At 28.3% G+C, this 23,094-nt stretch overlaps 2 protein-coding genes and 1 long non-coding RNA gene across 4 annotated transcripts in view; 1 reads left to right on the top strand and 2 right to left on the bottom strand.

Moving 5' to 3' along the window:
- Positions 1-23,094, bottom strand: part of LOC119677818 (angiogenic factor with G patch and FHA domains 1-like) — a 163,557-nt gene that overhangs the window by 34,040 nt on the left and 106,423 nt on the right. The gene's annotated exons all lie outside the window — the stretch shown is intronic.
- LOC119677819 (hexokinase type 2-like) lies at positions 7-3,844 on the bottom strand. Its single transcript, XM_038089352.1, has 2 exons — positions 2,869-3,844; positions 7-862 (listed from the first exon to the last, which is right to left on the bottom strand). The coding sequence occupies exons 1-2, from the start codon at positions 3,716-3,718 to the stop codon at positions 132-134; spliced, it is 1,581 nt and encodes a 526-aa protein (XP_037945280.1). The 5' UTR covers positions 3,719-3,844; the 3' UTR covers positions 7-131.
- On the top strand, positions 1,285-22,230 carry LOC119677826. Its single transcript, XR_005252297.1, has 4 exons — positions 1,285-1,822; positions 7,205-7,336; positions 7,416-7,668; positions 22,029-22,230. It is a non-coding gene; the product is annotated as an uncharacterized LOC119677826 (long non-coding RNA).

The raw sequence follows: 23,094 nt of genomic DNA, 5'->3' as shown, positions 1-23,094 counted from the left end.
CACATCTATTAGAAATAAATATATTTGTTTTATTGTTCTTAAGTAAAATGTTAATGTTAGTTAATTTTCACATAGAATTTAAATAATCTTTCGAATTTTTGGAGATTTCTTTTTTGTCATTATAATTTAGACTATTTGTTTACATTTAGATTTTCTTTACTAGGTTCTTTACTAGTTGCCTTACTACTTGCTTTACTACCTGCTTTACTACCTGATTTACTACCTGCTTTACTACCTGATTTACTACCAGCTCTACTTGGTGATTTGCTAGACACGTTGACTTCTTCTGCATTGGCTTCGTCAATTGGAAGAAGCAAAGCTTCATCTTCTGGTACTTCTGGAACTTCCTCTTCTCTACCCATGGTTGCCACCGCAGCTATTAATGCTGCACCACGACCAGAACCATCTTCGGATAATACTAAATCGTAAACAATTTTCGGATTTACAAATTTTCTTAATGTCTCACGCATATAACTATCATATCTAGGATGCAATCTGAACAGTGAACCATCAACAGCTACAACAACTCTAGGTTCGTTTATTTTGTTAATTAGTGCACTTATATTAACGGCAACTAATGTAGCTGAACGTCTTGTAACGGATTCACATATGTGCTTAAAATTTAAGCAGTCATCATGTGAAATAAATGTCACTTCAAACAATTCTCTCATTATGGTTTGTATGCTCTTTAATTCCGTTGACAGATCACATTCAATCTGAGATATTCTGTACGTTTCAAAAACATCAGGATCCTTTTCTAAAACATCAACAATTTTATGTTTTTCTTCATTCTCAACTAATATATACGATTCATTGATTGCCCTTACTGTCATATAACCAACGAGCTTGCCCAAATACATACCTTCAAAAACACAAATAAATTTAAATTATAAACATTAATATTATTTTTAAAACTAATACAAAACTTATAATTTATATCTAATAATTTAAAAATTAATATTTATTTATTATATTATTTTATTATATTATTTTATTTTTTTTTATGTTGTACGTTATATGTGTTCTGTAATATTATATTGTTATAAGTTGCTATTAATTTTTTTCTTTGTAATTATAATATAATATTTAATACTATTAATAATTATTATGTGTTCTGTAATATTATATTGCTATAAGTTGCTATTAATTTTTTTCTTCGTAATTATAATATAATATTTAATACTATTAATAATTAATAATATGTGTTCTGTAATATTATATTGTTATAAGTTGTTATTAATTTTTTTCTTTCTAATTATAATATAATATTTAATACACATTGTATTGAAGTGCTTTAACTTGGAGAAGTAATTCCTTGCTTCAAGAACCAATATAAATTGTTGTATAGATGGTATGGGTATTAAGACAGAAGAGTAAAGAAAATGTTCACGTGATAGTGTTAATTAATTAAGCTTAACATTCTTGTTTATGTTTAAGAACTGTGTTTTGTGTTTAGAATAACAAATGAAACTTCATGTAATTCAATGTTGACGTTTGTGAGGTAGTCCTTTTTGTAAAGATTTGATTTTCAAAATACTAAAATGTGCTCTTTCATATATTTAAAGGTATTAAGTCAGAACTCCAGCTATTTAATTTGACTATACTGAAACGAGACATGGATTGGTATCCAGACATTTCATGCACTTTTTAATTTCATAATGTTTAAACCGAAGGGATAATGCTGGTATTATCTTTGGTACGAGTAGCGAACGTCACTTGGTCGTCTGTGTCGCTAATGAAACTATTAATTTCCTTATTTTTCTATGGAGTCTATTTTTCTATGAAGTGACAAAAACTGCTAACTGTACCGACAAATTCACTGGTAAGTACAACATTACTTGATATTGAGTTCTAATATGAATAATAGTTATTCACGTAATATTCATTATACAAAAAAAAAAGGATATACTTAGTTAATTAAATTCATTTTATACAGAAAATCATTCATTACATGCAGATATAAGTTAGTAGCTTATATGTAATAGGTCATAACATTTAACAGAGGTCAGTCTTCTTTTAATAATTTTAATACTAGTTAATCATAATTAATTAGACGCCCCAAAAATATATTAAAATTATTATTCTTAAACACAGATACATTTATATAAACATATATTTATATAAATATTACATGAGTTGTTGCATCATTTTTGTTAAGGTTATAAAATGACCAGTGACCAATATGACTCCATCAGAGATCAGGGAACTGCAATTTCAATTAAAAAATATATTTCATTTAAAATAATTAAAAAAAACAAAATAAATAACGATTTTTGTATATTTGTTTTTGTGAAATTACAACGTTAGCGACTTACGTTAATGAGTGCAGAGCTGATAATTTTTTTTAGAAATAATGCATTTTATTGCTTTGTTTAAGCACTTTTATATTTTTATAGAGAAACAATTTAGAGGTGCATTCGTTTATAATCTTATCACTTTACCGATTATTTAGACGTAGCGCAGTGTTAGAATACATTTAGAATATATCAATAATTGCGATTATATACGTAAAATTATATTTGGTAATGAAGGCTTAAGCGCTATTTGATTAGTATTAAAATACGTAATTATTATGCTTGTGTTTAGTTTTTGAAGTAGTTTGTGATAATATTATATATAATTTATATACATAAAAAAAGCTTAAATATGAGTATTCTTTATGAATAAAATTCTATTACATATTGTTGTGAGTGTATTTCTTATATAGTTTAGATATTAAACAATTATTTTTGAAAATAATTAGTAATTTTATAAATATAAATCAATTTAAAAACTCACCAGGTACCATTTACTCAATAAATATTAATTAATTGAACAACTTATCAGCTACCATTTTCTCTATAAATCTTAATTAATTGAAAAACTTACCAGCTACCATTTTCTCGAAGATTTGTTCTTTCGGATTAGGGCTTGTGTCGTCAACTTGTTTATCGTAATCTGTTCGTATAAATTCTAAATCACCACCTTCACCAAAAGCACCCCATTCAGTGTTTATGATCATGTTTTTCTTTTCTCTGTATTGAGCATCCATTCGTTCAATGCATTTAACATGCTCCAAATAGCAGGCATTGCAGCCAGTACCTACTATGAGCCCAATGCGGCATTGATTATTAAAGTAGGCACAGGATATCAATGTGCCAACCGTATCATTTACAATGGCTACTGGTTCAATATTTAGGGTACCACGTCTATCAATGGCATCTTTTAATAATACAGATATGTCTTCATCTACAACGCCGGCCACTTGAAAGCCTTTCGTCCATCGCCTCAATATTGCTTGAGTTAGGTTTATTTGGGTGCAAGGAAATGAGAAAGTAAAACCTAGGTATAATTTATCATCCTCTATATTATGTAACTTCACAAAATTTTCCAAACATGAAGCGATGTAATCAAATAGCTCTTCTGCCGTCCCAATCATAAGGTCACTATGTATTGGATATGTTACTGATACTTGCTCTGAATCGTAGTTGCCTTTTAATGTGACTAATAGTACTCTAAAATTTGAGCCTCCCAAATCTAATGCTAAATAATTACCGACTTCCTGACCCGTTGGCAAATCTTGTACAAAGGTTACGTAACATTTTGTATCCGCTGTTGCATGACTATGTTTCCCAAGACCACTTCGAATTTGATTGCAGAAACGTTTGTAAATTTCGTGTACTTGGGGAAAGGTTAAAGACATACTTGATGTGAATTCCCTTATCTTTAAGTCAGTCATAGCGAATTTGTTTTTTTTATTGCCCGGAGTAACACACTAAATTTTCATTGGGAGGTCTGACGTAAGGTGTTTTAAGATATACTGTAAAATTGCCAAAATCTACAACTTCATATTTAAAAAATATATAATTTCATTTGATTTTTTTATTCTGATTATTAGAATAACCGATTTTTATAAGGTTGCTTTGTGTTAAATAAAATATAATAAGTAGTTGTATGTAGAGAAAATCTTTAGTTCTTTTTCCTGAGCGGTATATGTAAAATTTATTCAACAAGTGGATATCCATTATTCAAATATATATTTAGAGATATATCTAGATATACTACTATAGATAATATATCTAGATTTCTACTTCTTATTATTAGGACACAGGACGTTTCTATATAGAATAAGTAGTATATGATAAAACTTATAGATTGAAACAATAATTAAATTTAATTTAACATCAGTTATAACAACAGCGACTTTTTTACTTAATAGAAACTATTGTATCTAATAAAGAGGTTTGGAACAGTAAAGAAGTCAATTTTGAAGCTCAGAGTCAGTGTTCATTAGTCAATTGACTCAAAACAGTACTTGACTTGTATGTTCGAACTTTGGAGTTTTGTTAATTTGCTGTGAAAGTTCATTAACAAATTCTCTTGCTGTGATATATAAAAACAAAATCATAAACCAGCTGTAGAATAATTGAATTAGTTAATTACAGATATTTTTATCTATAATTATATTTTTGTAAAATTTCAAAATAAATTAACAAGTAGCAGATTAACAAAACTCAAAGTTCAAACAGACAATTCAGTCACGGTTTTGGGTCAGTTCGTTAATTAATACCGATTATGAGTTTCAAATTTGGCGAAGTACGAGTTTAATTCTTGGTACTTGCATTATTTACAATTAATTAAATATTAGAAATAATTCGAAAAGACCACTGATGTAAAGTACTTGGCAATACTCAAAACAGCTGTATGGTCCGTCAAAAATTCAATTAATTAAAAATAATAAAATTATGTTGTTGCTATTTAATACTGTTGGAAACCTCTCTATAAAAAAGTAATGTTATTAAAAATCTCAAATATGGAACCCAAATTACCTTTTGCTCAAAAACTACTCAGATTTTGTAAATAAAACACAAATTTAAATTTTATTCCAAATTTATTTTAGCTCCTTCAAAATATGCTTCTTTTGAAGCGATACACATATGCCAACGCTTAACCCAATCTTCCATACACTTTTTTTAGGCCCGTGAAGGTTGGCTTTTAGTTCCTTCATCGAATTCTCTTTTACCGATTCAATTGACTCAAAACGCTTACCACGAATTGGCAATTTGAGTTTTGGGAACAGGAAAAAGTCGAACGGATTCAGATCTGGCGAATATGGTGTCTGAGCGATGACGGTGGTAGCGTGTTTGGTCAAAACATCGCGTACAATAAGAATTTTCCATAGTAAAAATCGCTAAATGCACTTGAGGTAGGCTCACATTAACAGCTGCTGTAAACAAACTAATTGACAGATGGTGTTCAAATTTGTACCATATGTCAAAAAAGGGTGTACCAACTAAACAAAAAAAAAAATCCGGATACTTTTTGAGCAGAAGGTACATGCTGAATTGAATTGAAAGTCTTAGAATCTTTGGTTAAAATTAATCTGGATTGCAATTTTCTTTTCGATTATAAAAGAAATCATTAATGAATAGTATTTTTCAATTTCTAATTCTCATGATAGAGTCCCTATTTTAAAATTCACTTCATAACACTATAGCACTTGTGCCTACTCGCTGAAGTTTGTAACGATACCACGAATATCATGGATTACCAAATATATAGTATATAGATAATTTAATTTTTATACAGTAAACAGAATTCCTCCAGTTAATTAGGGTTCGTAAATAACAAGTTGTTACCACTTCAGTTTAATATAATAAACCACGAGTAGGTAGATTCGTAGAGTCTGTTAACATCATGCAGTTATAGCCGTAAATTTTTTTCTCATTAATCTATATTATATTATAGGTTATATATTATATTATAGGTTATATATTATATTATAGGTTATATATTATATCATAGGTTATATATTATATTATAGGTTATATGTTATATTATAGGTTATATATTATATTACAGGTTATATGTTATATTATAGGTTATATATTATATTATAGGTTGTATATAATATTATATATTAACTGATATTTTGCCTTTGTAAACATACCAATTCATAGTAATTGAAACTCTTTCTGTTCTCACTGAAGGAGAAATGGAATAATTATTGTTTCATCTCACTTACCTATTCGTTATACTTCTCATAATTCTAACCCAGAACTAAGTTCGAATATAGTTGGAGTCAGCAAAAACTTAATAATTTGAATTATAAATTTAAATTTATTATTCCATATTAATAAGTCGTAAATTGAATAAATTGAATTATTTATTTTTTTTTATCTTTATTTATATAATAAGTTACATTCACATTTAGATAATATATTTTTAATAATTATTAAAAATTTCTAATATAAGACACATATTTTAACAAATAGAAATTAATATATTCAAATACATGTATATGTATATCTAAAAAGTATATATAGATAAATAAATACATTATAAACGGTTTTTAAACTAAATTGAACAGCTAAACTATCAGTCATTTTTAAGCATTTAATAATGATATATTTTTATTTATAAATCAATAAAAAGAAAACGAATTTAAAATATTTAATTAAAAAGAAATAAATAACTAAATTATATTATTATCATTTTTTTTGTTGCATGTCATATTTATAGCAAAACAAATTTATGATATAAGTAAAATTAAAAAGATTAAAAATGTTTATATATAATAAATGAAGAGCCTCTTAGGATATGTTATATATTATATGGTTTAAGTTTGAAGAAAATTTACATATTTAACGATTTACAATACCTATAATTATAACTAAATAAATTAATACGCAAATATACATAAATATATATATATATGTATATATATAAAAAAAATAAATTAAATTGAAAAGAAATATTTAAAGAAGTGTAAAATATTTCAAATATTCAATTGACTAACTTACGATTAAATAACATTTTTACTACATGTATATTATTCTTTTATTTATATTATTTAATGTATTAGTTTTATATTTAAAATTAAAATGAATAAATTTAAAGTGAAATGAATATAAATCATAATGAATATAAATCATTTCAATTTTATTTAATCAATAATACAACTTAATTTGAAATTATGCACAGTTGATTTATATATTCATTTAAAATAAATTATATTAGAAATTTAATCATTCTTTGGAAAATTATTTTAAAAAAAAATATATTAATTATTACATATGATTAATTTATATCATTTTTTCATTTTTACCATAAATTTCTTATTTAACTGTATTATTTTAATTTAACAGAAAATGTTTTTAATTTTTATATACTGCATATATGTTTAGTTTATTGATTAAAATTTAAATAAATTATTTTCTTCCAGTTTTTTGAATACTGAACATAAACGAATGGTTTCCGAGTATTTAAATAGGAAATAGAGCAGACATTTGTTATAAAACAAAAATATTAAATATATACTAATTATCAAAGTACTGCGTTACTTTCGTTCTAACAGGTAATTGTTCATACTTTTCTGCTTATTTTTTTATTTTTATAATTTTAAATTATTAATCAAAAAAATTTTTTTTTTTAAGATTATATATCAACTTTTTTAAAAAAAAGTATTGATTAAACAATTGTAAAATACTAGTTATGATTTGAGTTGTGAGTTCTTGAGTGGATAATTATCAATCGGTAGGAGTGTGTTCTAAGATGATCTGAAAAATCATAAATAATAAACTGACTAATTATATATTATACTGAGACAAGATTTTGATGATATAGTGGATTTTGATGATATATATAAACCTATTCAAGCTATTAATCTTAAGTGGTGGAAATATGCAGGTAATTTCAGAATTTATTATTTTTAAGCCTTAATTAACTTTAAATAAATTAATACAAATAAACTAAAATTTAAAAGTGTATATAAAAAATAAAACTTTAACAAAAGTAAAAAATGAGACTATAATAAGATATAAAAATATGTTTCAAATTGTATATCTTTCGCTAAATTGCTAAAAAAAATTGATATTTTTAAAATAATAATAAAAAATAAAAAATAACATATAAAAAATTAGAGAAATGAATAAGTGAATAAAAATAATTATATAAAAAAAATTTAAAAAAAATAAATAAATATCAATAATAAAAAATAAATAAATATTAATAAAAAAAAAATAAATATTAATAAAAAAAAAATAAATAAATATTAATGATAAAAAATAAATAAATATTAATAATTAAAAATAAATAAATATTAATAATAAAAAATAAATAAATATTAATAATAAAAAATAAATAAATATTAATAATAAAAAATAAATAATAATAATTAAAAATTAATAATAAAAAATAAATAAAGATTAATAATAAAAAATAAATAAATATTAATAATAAAAAATAAATAAATATTAATAATAAAAAATAAATAAATATTAATTATAAAAAAAAATATATATATATATCAAAATGTTAAAAAAAAGTATTAAGAAAATGTTTTTAGATTCAGGCATTTTTTAATAGAATAGACAAAATTAGCCTTTTAAATTATTCCAATTCGAAGTATGAAAGAATAAAATAACATCTTTGATATTAACTAAATTAATTATTATTATTATAATTAGATAAACTTGAACTTATATGTATTTGCAAAAAAAAAAAACAGTATACATTATATAAAATACAATTAAATAATTTCTTTAATAAGTAAAATAAAAGGCTTAAATAAATAAGTTAAATTATGTATAATACGTTTGCACATAGAGCTAGACAAAAAGAGAGTTATAAAAACCTAACAGAAACTTAAAAGCATATAGCGCCTAAGATTAATTGAAATATTATTTGGGATAGAAGAAGAAAAAATAAATTAATTACATACGAATATTAGAAGAAGAATAATTTCAAATTAATAAATAGAAATAAAAAAGTATTTAAAAAAAGTTATAAAAGAACAAAAAAAAAAATTTAGAAGAATGTATGAATTAAATATAGATAGTTTAGAATAACGGTTGCAAAATAGAAAATGAGATGAAAACTTACAAGTAGAAAGGCAGAAATATAGGTAACACAAATTAATCACATAAGGATAAAAGTAAAGGATAAAATATCAAAGAAATAAATAGAAATAATGGGAAGGAAAAAATTGAAAGACTAACAAAAATGTGAAATAGAGCTTAAACAAAAATAGACTAAATAACATAAGAGAAAATGGGGGATAGCATACAGGGATAAAGACAGAAATATAATTAGAGATAGAAAAAGAAGAGTTCTTGAGACAGAAGTAGAAGAGTGCTTGAAATAAGTCAAATAAGAATAGAAGAAAAGGAGAAAATTGTGATAAAGAAGAAATAGTAAGAGTAAGAAGAATGTAAGAAAAATATAAGAAGAATGTAAGAGATATAGACAGCATATAATAAGTAAAAGAAAACAAGAGCAAAAAATTCTATCTATCTGAGTGTAAAGTGCATTTTTAAAAAAGATTTCCTCTTTGAATTTGTTTTTAAATATTATTATATTTCTATAGATCTATATTTGATAATTTCGTAATTAATTGATTTTTGTATCAGTGTAGTCAATTTAAAAAAAAATTTCCTTAAACAAAATATCAATAATCGATTTCAGATTTATTTGATTAGAGATGTCTCAAATAAGTAATATTTTTTATCCTCTCTGTATGCAATTTAATATAAAAGCCTAATAATAACTAGTAACTTACAATTGTTCGCGATCATGCATTTTTAATTATAAAATTATTTAAAAAAATTTGTTTAATACAAAAGACTTCACAAAGAAAAAAATGGAACTAAATGCAAATGAAACTAAATAAATAACAAATGCAGTGGCTTCGGATTAATAAATATCTAATTAACTTTAGATAATCAATATGTAATTTATTAGTAAACCTCTAAAAATTTCCTATTTTAAAATTTTACTGGCATATAACTCTGTATGTTTGTTTATAAACTGTGTATATTTCAACGGAATGAGTGCTATATATAATATATAGTATATATATATAAATATATATAAGTATATGTATTAAGTAAATTCCTCTATATTAATATAATAACTAATATTTTTCTAACCAACATCAATAATCTATTTAATATAATTCGTGCTAATATAAATTATGCTAATCTCATTTATGTGATATATTCATTATTTGCATTCACCAGGCGATTTTACGTCAATAAAAAATCCTGTAGCACATGAATCTTTTTGCATTTCACACCATGAAAAATAGGTTCTATTATTGACGCCACAGATTTTGCCATTATCATAGGGATGATGCTGAAATATAGTCAAAATTTAATATAATATAATTATTTACTAAGTTTAATAATAATATATTAAAGTTATTTGTATTATAGATTAGATTTATCCCATGTCATAAAAAAAAATTATTCGAAATATTAGTTCCGTAGATGTGATTTACCGACGGCATATTATTTATATATTTTTTTATATAGTATTAAATAAATAATACATTAAGAGTATATATCTTGTATATATACGTTTAACTAAGTAAAACGCTTTAGTGCTCCCTCTAAAATAATTTTCCGCTAGATTTAGGCGTTTATTTTTACCCCACGGTCGATGAGCACGAGAGGAGAGCGACCATGGGCCGTTATGGCTACCCACTCCATCTTTATCGGTGGCGCCTGTTTTCTGGTGGCTATTTGTGTGTTTAAATGTTCAGTTTACCTTTATGACGAGTTAACTCGTTGTTGTTGTTGTTGTAACCCGCCGGGATCTGCTTGTACTTAGTCGTCGTAGGTGACGAGTAGGTCCGGAACGAAGACCCATTCGTTCTTGGAACCAGGAACTCGATCTTTTAGCTTGCTTATATACTGCTCAATTACGAATGATGACTCATCAGAAAAAACTAAATTCGGCAACCCACGACTTTCTGTCAAACGAACCAACACTTTGGCTCTTTGGACTCTAACTTTTTTTGATCATCGGTGAGATCATGCATTTTGTTCAACATCAATGGCTTTAGTCCGAGTTCATTGTTTAAAATATGTTGTATCCTTTTTCGTGATGTATTCAATTTCTTTGCCATTTGATTGCACCTACGGCGTGGGTTTCGTTCAATTTGCTTCTTCACTTTACGAATAATTTCTGTAATTGTTACTTATTTTTTGTCCACTTTCCGGACATCGAGTAACGCCACCAATATCATGATATCAGCTATGGTACGAGACACAAAGAATTTGTTCACATTTAGATGTTGGAGGGCTCGAACGATAGCCACTTGTGTTTTTCTATTTCAGTGATTTCTGTCATTATTGGTTTCACAGCTAGAATCAGTATATTTATATATACGAGGTTTATACTCTTTATACATACCAAAGGTAAATCATAGGGTTTTTTAAAGAGGGTCAAGAACATTTGTCGAAAATCAAATCGATACTATCCTTTTTCTGAAGCTATTCACGTTATACATAACATAAATTTGGTAATTTGTCAATTTCCTCAACTTCATACTATAACCTAACCTAACTTATCCTTCGAGTATATTTTAAGTCCTTTAAATTCCTACATGGAATGTAAGCAATAATTATTCTTTTTTATTTAATTGTTAAATTGTACTGCAGCTTTTTCCCTTAAGTCGTAGCATTTAGTTTCTTCTAAGTGTTTTGTGATTGGCTGTTATTATATTCTACAGTTTTTTTAAACTTATCCTCTGTAGGGTTGCATAGAATGTAATCAAATCGTTTGTATTTTCATGTCACTATTTCTTTGATAGATGGTTGGTGTATAGTTCGGTATTAGGAATTTCGTTTGGCCATTTGCATTTTGTGAATTCCCTTTTCTTTTGCTCGCAAAATTTTCGAATAATTTCACTGCGAATAATATTCGCAAATCCGGATATTCGAAGACTCCGGATTCACAACTTTTTTCGGATTTATTTTACAACTCCGAAGATTTCGTTGTTATCCGATTAATTGAATAAATTCGGTTTTTAAAATTTCCGAATAATACGAACAGCACTATTATATAGTGTTCCATTATATTACTACTAGTATAGAGATAAAAGCCCTAATTTTTATTTACCCTGTTATATAGTGTCCCATTATATTACTACTAGTGTAGACATAAAAGCCTACATCCTGTTGTATGGTGTCCCATTAGTATAGAGATAAAAACCTTATTTTTTGTTTATCCTGGTATATAGTTTCCTATAATATTACCACTAGTATAGAGTTAAAAGCTGTGCTTTCTATTTATCCTATTGTATAGTGTCCCATTATACGAGGGTGGTTTGAAAAGTCAGTGACTTTTTGAATAAAAAAATTTTTTTCCTCAAATAAACATTTTATTTTTCTACATAATCACCTTTTAGCTCGATACATTTAGTTCAACGTTTTTCTAATTTTTTTATTCCCTCCAAATAATAGGTTTTCTCAAAGCTCTCAAAATACGCGTTTGTTTTGGTAATGACTTTTTCATTTGACTCTAATCTCTTACCGCTCAACCATTTCTTTAGGTTTGGAAACAGAAAATAGTCGCAAGGGGCTAAATCTGGAAAATATGCTGGATGGGGTAGCAGTTCGTATCCCAATTTGTGGATTTGGGATCGTAATGCTTAATCAGCACACGAAATTCACTTTTTTCCATTTTCGTAAAAATTCACGAGGTTGTCTGCTTTGAACGGTTATCAAACACCAACTGAACGACGTAGCTTGCTCAATATTACAAAATTGCCCACTGGTATATTACAGCTGACGGCTGCACTGTTGCATTTGGAGTAACTGCGCGGGAAACTCAAAAAGTCACTGACTTATCAAACCGCCATCTTATTATTACTAGTATAGACACAAAAACTCTACTTCTGCAGTAAAAACGATTTAAGTATATTTTATTCTAACTGACAGTGACAGTGACAGTAAAAGTTAGTAACCGATTTTTTCTTCCTCTTCGTTATCCCACCTTCGACAGTTCCTTTTCGATTGTAATTTGTTATTATTCGTATCAGTACAGATACATAAATTTTATTTCTGTATAATTAGTTCGAAAGCGTTTTATTTCAAATAGGTGAGATCAATCTAGTAAATAATCCTTTTTTTACTGAATATTACAAGACAGCAAGTTAATTTGTTTGACAGAAATAGTATTATGCTCTGTGCATGGTTGCATTTCTTAACAAGATCACAAGATACTATTTTTTTTTTGAAAAGTATTGGAAAAGGGATTAAGTATATTGGTTTTAAAATATTTTAAAATATTTTCATTTTAGATATTATATATATTGAAACTCAAGTGTTATTCGCTTATTTTAGGGATTAAATTCGTATATTTCTTTTTCTTTTTTTTTTGAATTAATTTTTCGTTATTGTATTTACCTTTGGATGGCGTTTTCTGGCACATTTGTAGCGACAGGTTGTGCATCTGGGCTCATGAGTTATCAAATCCACCAAACATTTCTGTTTTGGTCCGCAATTAATGTCGCTGCATGTAATGCGATCGGCTATGGAAGAAATGAAGAAAAATTCAAATTTTTATTTAAAGACAACAGATTTTTTTTGTTTCTTCTTTTGGTAACTATAAATTAAGGTAATAAAAAAATGCTGAACATTTAACAACTATACTCGTACAATAAAAAGAATTTAAAAATTATTACCGAACGAACTTTGCATGTTTTTCGTTTTTACCAAATTTTTAATGAGCTTTTAAAAATTTTTTTCGTCTGGTGCTTTTATGTTTTTGGATTTTTCGTCTGTCTTCGTTCAAAATGCAAGAATGCACAAAAATGCATGCACACAATGTTTGCATGCGTTTTCCTTCTGTCCGTGCAATCCGTCCCGTCCAGTCCAGTCCAGTTCAGTCCAGTCGTGGACTGAACGCGCAACCCTCCATCAGTCCAGTTGCTTGCCGAATTGTTAATGCGTTCAAGAAATAAAAATGCGTCTGGCAATTTATGTTTAATGGTTGGTCCTGTCTGAGTTGTTGTGTCCTGTCCTGTCTGCATTTTGTTTTGCTGCAGTGACGTCGGAACCACTGAGCGAGCGAATGTGTCTGTCTGTCTGTCTGCTGCATTTAATTTTTCTTTTAAATCATGTGAATTTTAGCAGGTGTTAAGATTTTTTGCTGCGATTTTTATATGCCAAGCTCAAGACTTTTTAGTACGACAGGTGAAACTGGTGTGTAATAAACATTTTACTGGATTTCTTTTTGCCTTTAAAAGTATTTTTTGTTTCTTTTTTCATTAGATTTATTAGATATATGAAGAAATGCATTGAGTGTATAAGGTATTATATTCATTCATTTATGGATATATGCAGATGTGATTCATTTGTTTTTTATATTAAGTTTGCTGTAAACCAAAGTCTCAGTTTAAAGTCTCAGTCTACAAACAGTTTCGAACAACTTTACTGCTTTATTATTTTTCTATTTAATTCAAATTAATTAATTTCTATTAAACCATTCTCAGTAGCAGTAAATATAGATTATTATAGTATATTTCTTAGTAAATTAATTTTATATTTTTTATATCAATGGGCAATAAATTTTTACGTCGATCATCACGTCGGACAGTGATATTGCAATAACAATAAAAAATTTGCAGCCTATAAAATTTTATGTGTCTGCAGCGTTTTGGTTCCAGACATGTTCCGAATAAGAGTAATAATATATAACTTTAAGCAGATTAAGGTCACAAACGTGTTTCGTTAGACAGGAAATTTAATGCACATTTCAAGCATCCACTTTATATCTTTAAATTTTTATGTTTTATAAAAATAACGATCGATTTGATTGGAATAAGGCTGAGTTTTAAATATAAATAGTTTTAATAGCTATCTTACTGCTTTTAATATTGCAAAAGACTAACTTTAAAGTTGAATTTAATTTTAAACCGATTTAGGTGAAGTGCTATATAAAATTATCTGTCGTTATTTTTTTATCATAAAAGAAAAAAATATATATTTAACATAATTATGAACTAAACTTAATAATAAAAGAGGTGTTATATAGTGACCAACATAATTATTGACACAGCAAGCAGTTAAACTTTAAAACTGTTTTTACAGCGAATTTTAATCAACAAAAAAAATTTAATAGATAAATTGCTTAATTTGCAACTAAATGCATTTTATTTGATTATATTATCTCTCATATCTAATTTTTTAAAATTAAAAAACCAAATAAAAAAAATTAATTTTGCAGAACAAAATTATTCTAATGAAAGGCGAAGGACTTAGTAGTCCAGTTCCAAATTCTTAATTAACTTTAAAATTAATTTTAATGTTAACTCGCAAATAAATAAACAAATATTTATCAGGTTCTAATGAACTATTTCAAAATAAATGCATCGATCTTAAAAATCGATCTTAAGACTTGTTATATAGATTTGTAAAAAGACCAGGTATAACTGCCAGAACCAAAAAAATATTTAATCGAACTGTCAAGACAGGTAACAGTTCAAGGTACTGAATTTTTAATAGGTTATATCAAGACTATTGTTGGAGTGTCTTGATAAGCTGAAAATAGTTTTGGCCAAAATAATCAGGTGTAAATTCTATATGTATGTTTTAGGACATGCAATAAATCGAAAGAAGAAAAGAAAATCGCAGACAAATTTTGCTAGGAAAGAAGCAGCATCACTATTTATATGCCTGGAATGATTTCTTTGTCTTACGAGGAGAAAATTTCTTCTCACTCGTTTGGAAAGAAAAGGTTAAATAGAAAAAGTTATGCTGAGACAATTTGTCACGGTTATAAATTATAAAAACGTTCAACCTAAATCTATTTAGGAATCGGATACAATTGATAGAAAAAAATTTATAATCAGGAACTTTAATAGATCACACTAAATTATCACCCTTTAAATTTGAGAATTAACTTTAATAGAACTTATGCGTTTGTAGGGAAGAGAACGAAATCGCAGAATACATACTGAGTTAAAGAAATGAGACTTTGAAGATAAATTTCAATTTGATATTACAATTTATTTAGAAAATTGGGCTTAAGAAATACTCTAAATCCTTGTCGTGGACACAGAAGATATCTAGTTAGTAGTGCAAAAGCCTTTCGACACTTGAGCATCCGGCATAGATGCTGATTTCGATATGTTGATCCAACTGCTCCTTAAACTACTTATTTCCAGCGACATGTTTGCTTACACATTGGTTTTAGAGCACCTTATTAACTTTGATATCCCGGTCTAGAAACCTAGACGGATTCTATACCATTATGGTGACCCAAAATATTACAAATAATGGCGCTTCACTTCTTGATCATTTCGTTTTTTTTTTAAATAGCTCAATTGAGAGATTTTTTCTTATCAATGAAGACGATATTCGGTTTTTGTTCGGTTTGTGCAAACGTGACAGATCTTTGTATGTTGCTTAAGTCTTTTTAGAACCTGTAAGGTATAGTTTAAACTTGTTTTCAGCTACTCGTTTGTTGACTGTTTTTGTTATATATAGCTGTGCAATCGTTTGGATTTTATTGCGACTCGGACTTCTAACACAGATGCAGTTAACTTAAAACTATTATTATTGCATTTTTCAAAATAAATTTCATTATGAAATATGCTGCATATTAAACCTTTTTCGAATCTACTCGTATTATGGTAACACAGTATAATGCTACCAATTTTCAGAAAAAAAAAATATCGCTATACTTATCTCACAATAACTATCAGGCTCAGTATGGTTTCATTTGAAACAGTTACTCGGCCTATATCAGTTATATTTGTGACGAGGTGTTCGATTTCTACGTAGAATTCTCAAAATATAGTGGTTAGATCGAATATTAATTGAACGCCTGCTGAACCTAACGACACAAAAATAGTTCAAAATAAGATAAAAATTAGAAAGTGGAAGTGGATAGGTCATACGCTTAGACAACCGAAAGATAACATAGCGAGACAAGCATTGCCATGGAATCCAAAAGGTAATAGAAGACCTAGTGCGCTAGCGGAAACGTGGAGAAGAACGATTCTGAGTGAGCTAACTGAAGTACGATATACATTGAGGGTCATCTACAGAGAAGCACCAAATAGAGTCAGATTTAGAAGAATTCTTGAGGAGCTATGCCCCACTTGCGTAAATGGACAATAGTAATATTAGTTCGAATTTTTTTAATTTACTGTTTGTAGATCGACGAAATTTATCATTGATCTTCCTTGATGACTTGATCATCAAGAGCAAGAAATATTTTTCTAACTGGGTCATAATTTTCTAAAGTAATTTTCATCTAGTAAATATTTTATTTTCAGTTGGTTTTTATTTTATTAATATTAATGCTACACAGCATAATGTATGAGTGCATTTGAGTGTTGACTCTAACTTTTGTTATATTTGACATAGGATTTAATTTATGTAAAGTCCAGGATTCGAACTTTAAAAATTTTGTTTTAAGATAATTTATGTAATTATATTTATATTTAACATAGGATTTAATTTATGTAAAGTCCAGGATTCGAACTTTAAAAATTTTGTTTTAAGATAATTTATGTAATTTTTTTTCATGTATTCAAAATTCAGGTCTTAATGTGCAGTTTATAAATATATATAAATATATATATATATATATAATATATATAAGTATATATATACTATATATATAATATATTATATATATAAGTAAAATATATATTATATATATATATTATATATATAAGTAGAAATTTATACACGTACTATTGACTGCATTATATTTATGGAAGATATACAAATTCCATATATATTATATAAAATATTTTTATATATGTTATATTTTAAATACATATCATATTTAAAAAAAAATTATTATTTACATTTCCAAATTATTAAAAAAAAAAATCAAATTTATTCCCGGACAGCCAAGTAAACATTTCTTTAAGCAATCTCATTCATCTTCACTTATAACCACCTTTGTAAACACTACTCTTCTGTGTGTGCTGGACACTTAGTCTGCTCATAAAAATGCACATTTCCTACGATTCTACATAAATATAAATAACCTCCAAGTCATGGGTTCATTGGTTTTTTTTTTTACTGGCTGTCTTCTGGTCTGCCACTGCCACTGTCTACGTCTGCAGTGGAGTGTGCACGCGCGATATTATCACCACGAATTATTCATGCAACTTTTGAAAAATATACGCATGCGCAGCACAGTAGCACTTCGGAAACAATAACAACAATAATTGTGTTGAACAAGTCCACGGCTCAAGAACAACCGCGGAACCGCGGAACTGCGGCAGTGTCTGGAGTTGATATATAATGTGGTCTTTTGTTTTCTGCTGTTTGTATTTCTTGTTGTGTTATTTTCGTCTGCACAACATTGTTGCAAACTTAATCACCTTTGGGCGAGACAATATTTTGACGGAAAAATGTTGTTGGCAGGAGACAGGAGGATTTTTTTCATTTTAATTTTTGCATTTCGAAAAGAGAGGCATATTAACTTGAACCTGCACATACGTAATCTACATATCAAAACATAACTAAATTTTTTTGCCTTTCCATATTCATTATTGTACTTTGGCTATATACACCGGAAAGAAAATTATGCCAGAAGGAAAGCAGACTGCAATAAAATTATATTGTATATTAGTATTTGTAATTTTAATACATTTAGAAATAATCGAAGTTACATTTGTTAAGGTTTTTCATAAAAAAACATCACTGGAAATATTTCCCTTATTAAACAACAAAAAAAAATATCGAAATATGCTCAAACCGTACAGTAATATGTCAAAAAGTGTTACGAAAACAGTTAAAAAGAGATATTTAGCTTAAGAATCGGTTATAATTAATCAAGATCAAGATTTTACTTATGCTTTGATAAAAGTAGATGACCAGGTTACACTAAGGCCCAGCTTGATTTATTGTGCATCTTTTGTATTTAACATTTAACATTTAAACATTTAATATCTCAAGGGATCGAACCAGCTCCTTCGGAGGGAGTTTTTGAGGGTCTTCATCCTCTAGTTGATATACATCACATTCGGTGATCAGATATTCCATTGACTCTTCCTCATCACAACAGAATCTGCAAATGTTTGTGTGACCAACATGTTACTTGTCATAAACATTCAATCGATCGCTCTAAACTGTGTATATCGCTTAGTAACTCTTACAGAATAAAACTAAAATTCCTTACAACAAATCCCTAACGTTATTTTCTATAAGTTTGTATATTTTGCCACTGTCATTGGTTTTTGAAACTATAAAATCAATAGAAGCACTGTCAGCAGTAATTAAGTAAAAGATTGTATATTAAAAATGTTATATAGCATATAAATTTTCGTACTTAACTCAATTTTTATTACTTGAACAGGGAACCTCCTGATATCACCCACACAACCATGTAAAAAGGTGCAGTGCTGACAAATGGTATGATTTTGGTGGGAACTCACATGACCAAGCCGTAAAGTTACACAGGTAAAACAAAACGAGCTATATGGCTGGCTGGTTGCTTGTGGTACCGTCCTGTTGAAAACACATCTTTTACAACTATATCTTCAATTAGTAGCTATGTGGCTTTACCAATCAAAATTGACAATTTATGTCACGCCTTCGTCGTTTTAAAAAATTTCAGACAAAATGCCACAGGATATTGTGACTTATAATAGATGTGATTTTGACTGTCTGTGACAACTTTATTTGTTGATTACGATCCATCAAGAAAATGAGTTTTATAGTCCATTATAGCTGAAGAAAATTTTATGCACTAATCCTCATCATTTTCGTAGTAAGCTTTAACAATTTCAACACGCTCAACGGTTGTTAAGCGATTCAATTGTAAAATGGCAAACATAAAACTGAACATATTATGGTCTGGATAATAGTTATGTTTAATAAATAAGACTGCAGTTGTGCTGTGAATTTGGTTCCATGAAATAGATGGTTATCTATTCGTATAACGAAGAAAAGTGTTAGTTAACAGCACCAAAAATTAGTATAAGTTCAGTTTTATAAGCTTTATTTCTCCTTTTTGTATTTTAACACAGTTTATAGTAAAAGGTAAAAACTATTCTACTTCTGTTCGTTGGAAGAAGATGATCTGTGTTATAGCGTTTCGAAAAAAAGCGAGGTTATTTAATGAATATTAAGTTTTTATATACTGACAAAAGTTAGTGGCTTGGCGTGAAGGGATAACTTATTCTCTTGAATAGGCTTAGCTGTAGTTTCACCAAGTTTTACATATGGGTCCTCATTGGAATTATCAGTATCAGTTTCTTCTGAAATTTCAGTAGTTTGCTCTTTTACATCTTCAATACTTGTCTTAACTTCATCATACTGATTTCTTAAAGTAGTGGATTCATAAACTTCTGTGGCATCTTCAGCACTTAACACTATATCTGATTCGTTTACTACAACATCCTTTTCATTGGAATTTATCATTGTTGCATATTGCCCTTCTTTAGAATCCTTATTGTTAATATTTTCGCTGGATGCTGGCAGATAGATTTGTGCTGCGGTTTGTAGTTCGTCAGAGTTTTCGTTAGCATTGATCATGATAGCATAATTCTGCTGTGGTGCTTCTTCTTCAGAAATAACTTTTTTGGCAGGTATTGGAGTCGTTGTCTGACTGAAGTCACCAGTCGTGAATTGGACTTGTGGTGTATGCATTATAACGTTTATCATTGCTACAGTTTTATCAACTTCGGGTTCAGTTTTGTTGTTTTGTAGTTGATTAGAAATAGTTTCTGCCATTTCAGTAGATTCTTCCTTTTCAGTACTCTCTGGCTCACCACTCTCTTTTTCAAAACTTTCTTTTTCACTTGAGGTAACCTCTTTACTTGCATTCATGTAATCGTTAGCAGCTTGAACCTCTTCTTTCTTTGTTTCTTCCGTATTTTCAAAAATCTCAGGCTTAAGTAACTTCTCAGAAGATTCTGTAGTTTTGTCCTTTTCTTTCTCATACAATAATTTCATGTTATCTTCGTCTTCTTGTTGTTGTGCGTATATTTGTGAAAGGGACAGAATGGGTACTTTAAATGTTGTAGTTTTTTCATCAAATATTGGCGCCGCTGTAGTGCTAATTACTTTCTTAACATTCTGCACATATCCCTCTTCCTTTTCTTTGTCTACTACTATGCTTGTTGTGTGTATTTTATCAGTTGAAGTTGTGGTCTCTAAAATTGGATTCTTTTTGTTTGGAGCTGTGGTTTGTGTTACTGGAGTTTTGTTAGGAAGTGTCTGATGTGTTTGCTGTCCGTATTGCTGACCTTCATCGGTAAGTTTAGTGGGATCCGTAAGCACTTCTGCTTTATGTTGTGTATTAGAAACGACAATTGGTTTCAAAAGGAATGAGGAATTAAGTTGCGCAAAGTTTGTTAGACGGTTGTCATTTTCATTGACTGGCTTATAATGATATTGATTTGAAATCTGTTGTATGACATCGGACATAAGGAAAGCCAATTCATCTTTGGTTTCGTTGGAGTTCATAATTATGTCCGCGGCTAAAGTGTTGGAACCATCTACTAGAGTTGAAGCAACTGTTGCAGCTTGTGTTTGGAAGTCGGACATTGTAATGGGCTCTATTGGTTTAATCAGTTCCATATTAAGGCGTGGTTTGAGATCAGCTATTAATGGAGCTACATCTGTGGTATCTTCTTCATTAGCTAAAATGCTATTTAATTTTAAGTTCTCAATTATTTCAGTTAATTCTTTTTGTGTTTACAATAGACATTCAGTTTAGCCTTGTTTGTTATTCTCTGTTTTTTATTGCAAATGGTTTGACTATATACAGTCCCGATAACACTATCAGATAACAGTTCCGATAACACTATCTTTGGTATCGATAGTTGGGACTAGAATAGAAATATACGGGGTACTAGCTCGCAGAGCAGCGCACTGCGACTAGATTGATCTTTGGTGCTGCATAGTTGGGACTATCAGAATAACGGATTTTTATTATTATTAATCTTTGTTTATATTTAAAGTGGTGTGTTTATTGATAGTATTAAAATATTTTCGCACTTATTGATAAAACTATCGATATTTTAATCAATATCAATATTTGGGACTATCAAAAGTTTTCTACCAATAACTTGTAAATATGATTTCTTTCTATAAGGTAGATAACTTAAACAAACATGTCTTATTAAATTTCATTACACCATTATGTTTCATTATAAATATTAAAACTTACTATTTTTTTATATAATATTTAAAAGTAGGTATACATAATAACTTCAGTATCTCTTATTAAAAATATTTTCAATTTATGCTTTCGTTTATATCTTGGTTTTCTTTTTCTCATTTTAGGTCCATTGCAGATACTTTCCGCTTATACATTGTTGCAAAACTGCAGTTTATGATAAGAATATTTTTTGTCCATGTCCATTGCACATCTTTTACGAGTTACTACAATGTTTCGCAAGTTTTCGAAGTGATTTTATCATCACGATGATCATAAAGGCTAAAAGCTTTTTTTATTTAATGAGTCAGTCATTAAACACAATACAGAAAAAGTAAGTAAGAAATAAAAAAATTTACTGATATTTTTTTAATATAAGAATTTTAAAAATATTCGAATTAAAGAAGTATAAAATTAGAAATAATTGGAATCCGTCGAGAGTGAGAGTGGGTGATATGGTGATAAACTGGGAGGGAGGATAGTATTAAATATCTCGGCATCACGTTGGACAAACGATTCACATGGTTTAAACATGTTCAACTGAAAAGAATTAGCTGTGCTAAAATTCTTCATCACCTCCAACCGCTATTCAGAAATGAAAATCTGAATGCTAAGAACAGGAAACGGATATATAACCAAATAATTCGTCCGTCACTTCTATACGGATGTGTAGCGTTTAGCAAAGCTTTAAACACTACTATTTTGCCAGCTAGAAATTGGACAAGCCCAGGCTCTGAGACGGCTTTTCAAGGTATCATGGTACATGAGGACGAATGACATCCTCAGAGACATCATAAATTGATCCCATCAAAAAATACATAAAGGATAGAGCCCTGAAATTATTTGCGAAAACTGACAGACTTACCATCAACGCGTTATCAAATCTCAAAATGGTTACAAGCTCCTCGGGGAGGTATGCAGATCTGAGGTCAATTATTGTTTAGTCTGATGAAGTGATAAACAATAATCTATTCAAGGTGTAAAGAGGGGCTTTGAAAATACCTCGAGTTAAGAAAGAGTAAAGAGAGAGTTGACTGAATTTCCATCTGTGAATCGTTGCTGAATCGCAACAAAATCTATCTATTTTGAAGCGATTGAAGACGTTTATTTGGTGGATCACTTATGACAACCTCAAGCGAAAACGGTTGTGAAACACGGTAACTCTGTATAGCTGAAACGATGACCAAGTCATAC

Source organism: Teleopsis dalmanni, chromosome 2 (assembly GCF_002237135.1).
Source record: "Teleopsis dalmanni isolate 2A chromosome 2, ASM223713v2, whole genome shotgun sequence".
Classification (NCBI taxonomy): Eukaryota; Metazoa; Arthropoda; class Insecta; order Diptera; family Diopsidae; genus Teleopsis; species Teleopsis dalmanni.
This window is presented reverse-complemented; position numbering and strand designations above follow the sequence as displayed.

Coding starts and splice junctions, on each gene's coding strand:
- LOC119677819 (XM_038089352.1), bottom strand. CDS start 3,718: ATGACTGACTTAAAGATAAGGGAATTCACATCAAGTATGTCTTTAACC. Junction 863..2,868: donor CTTCGAGAAAATGGTAGCTG/GTAAGTTTTTCA, acceptor GTGTTTTTGAAG/GTATGTATTTGGGCAAGCTC.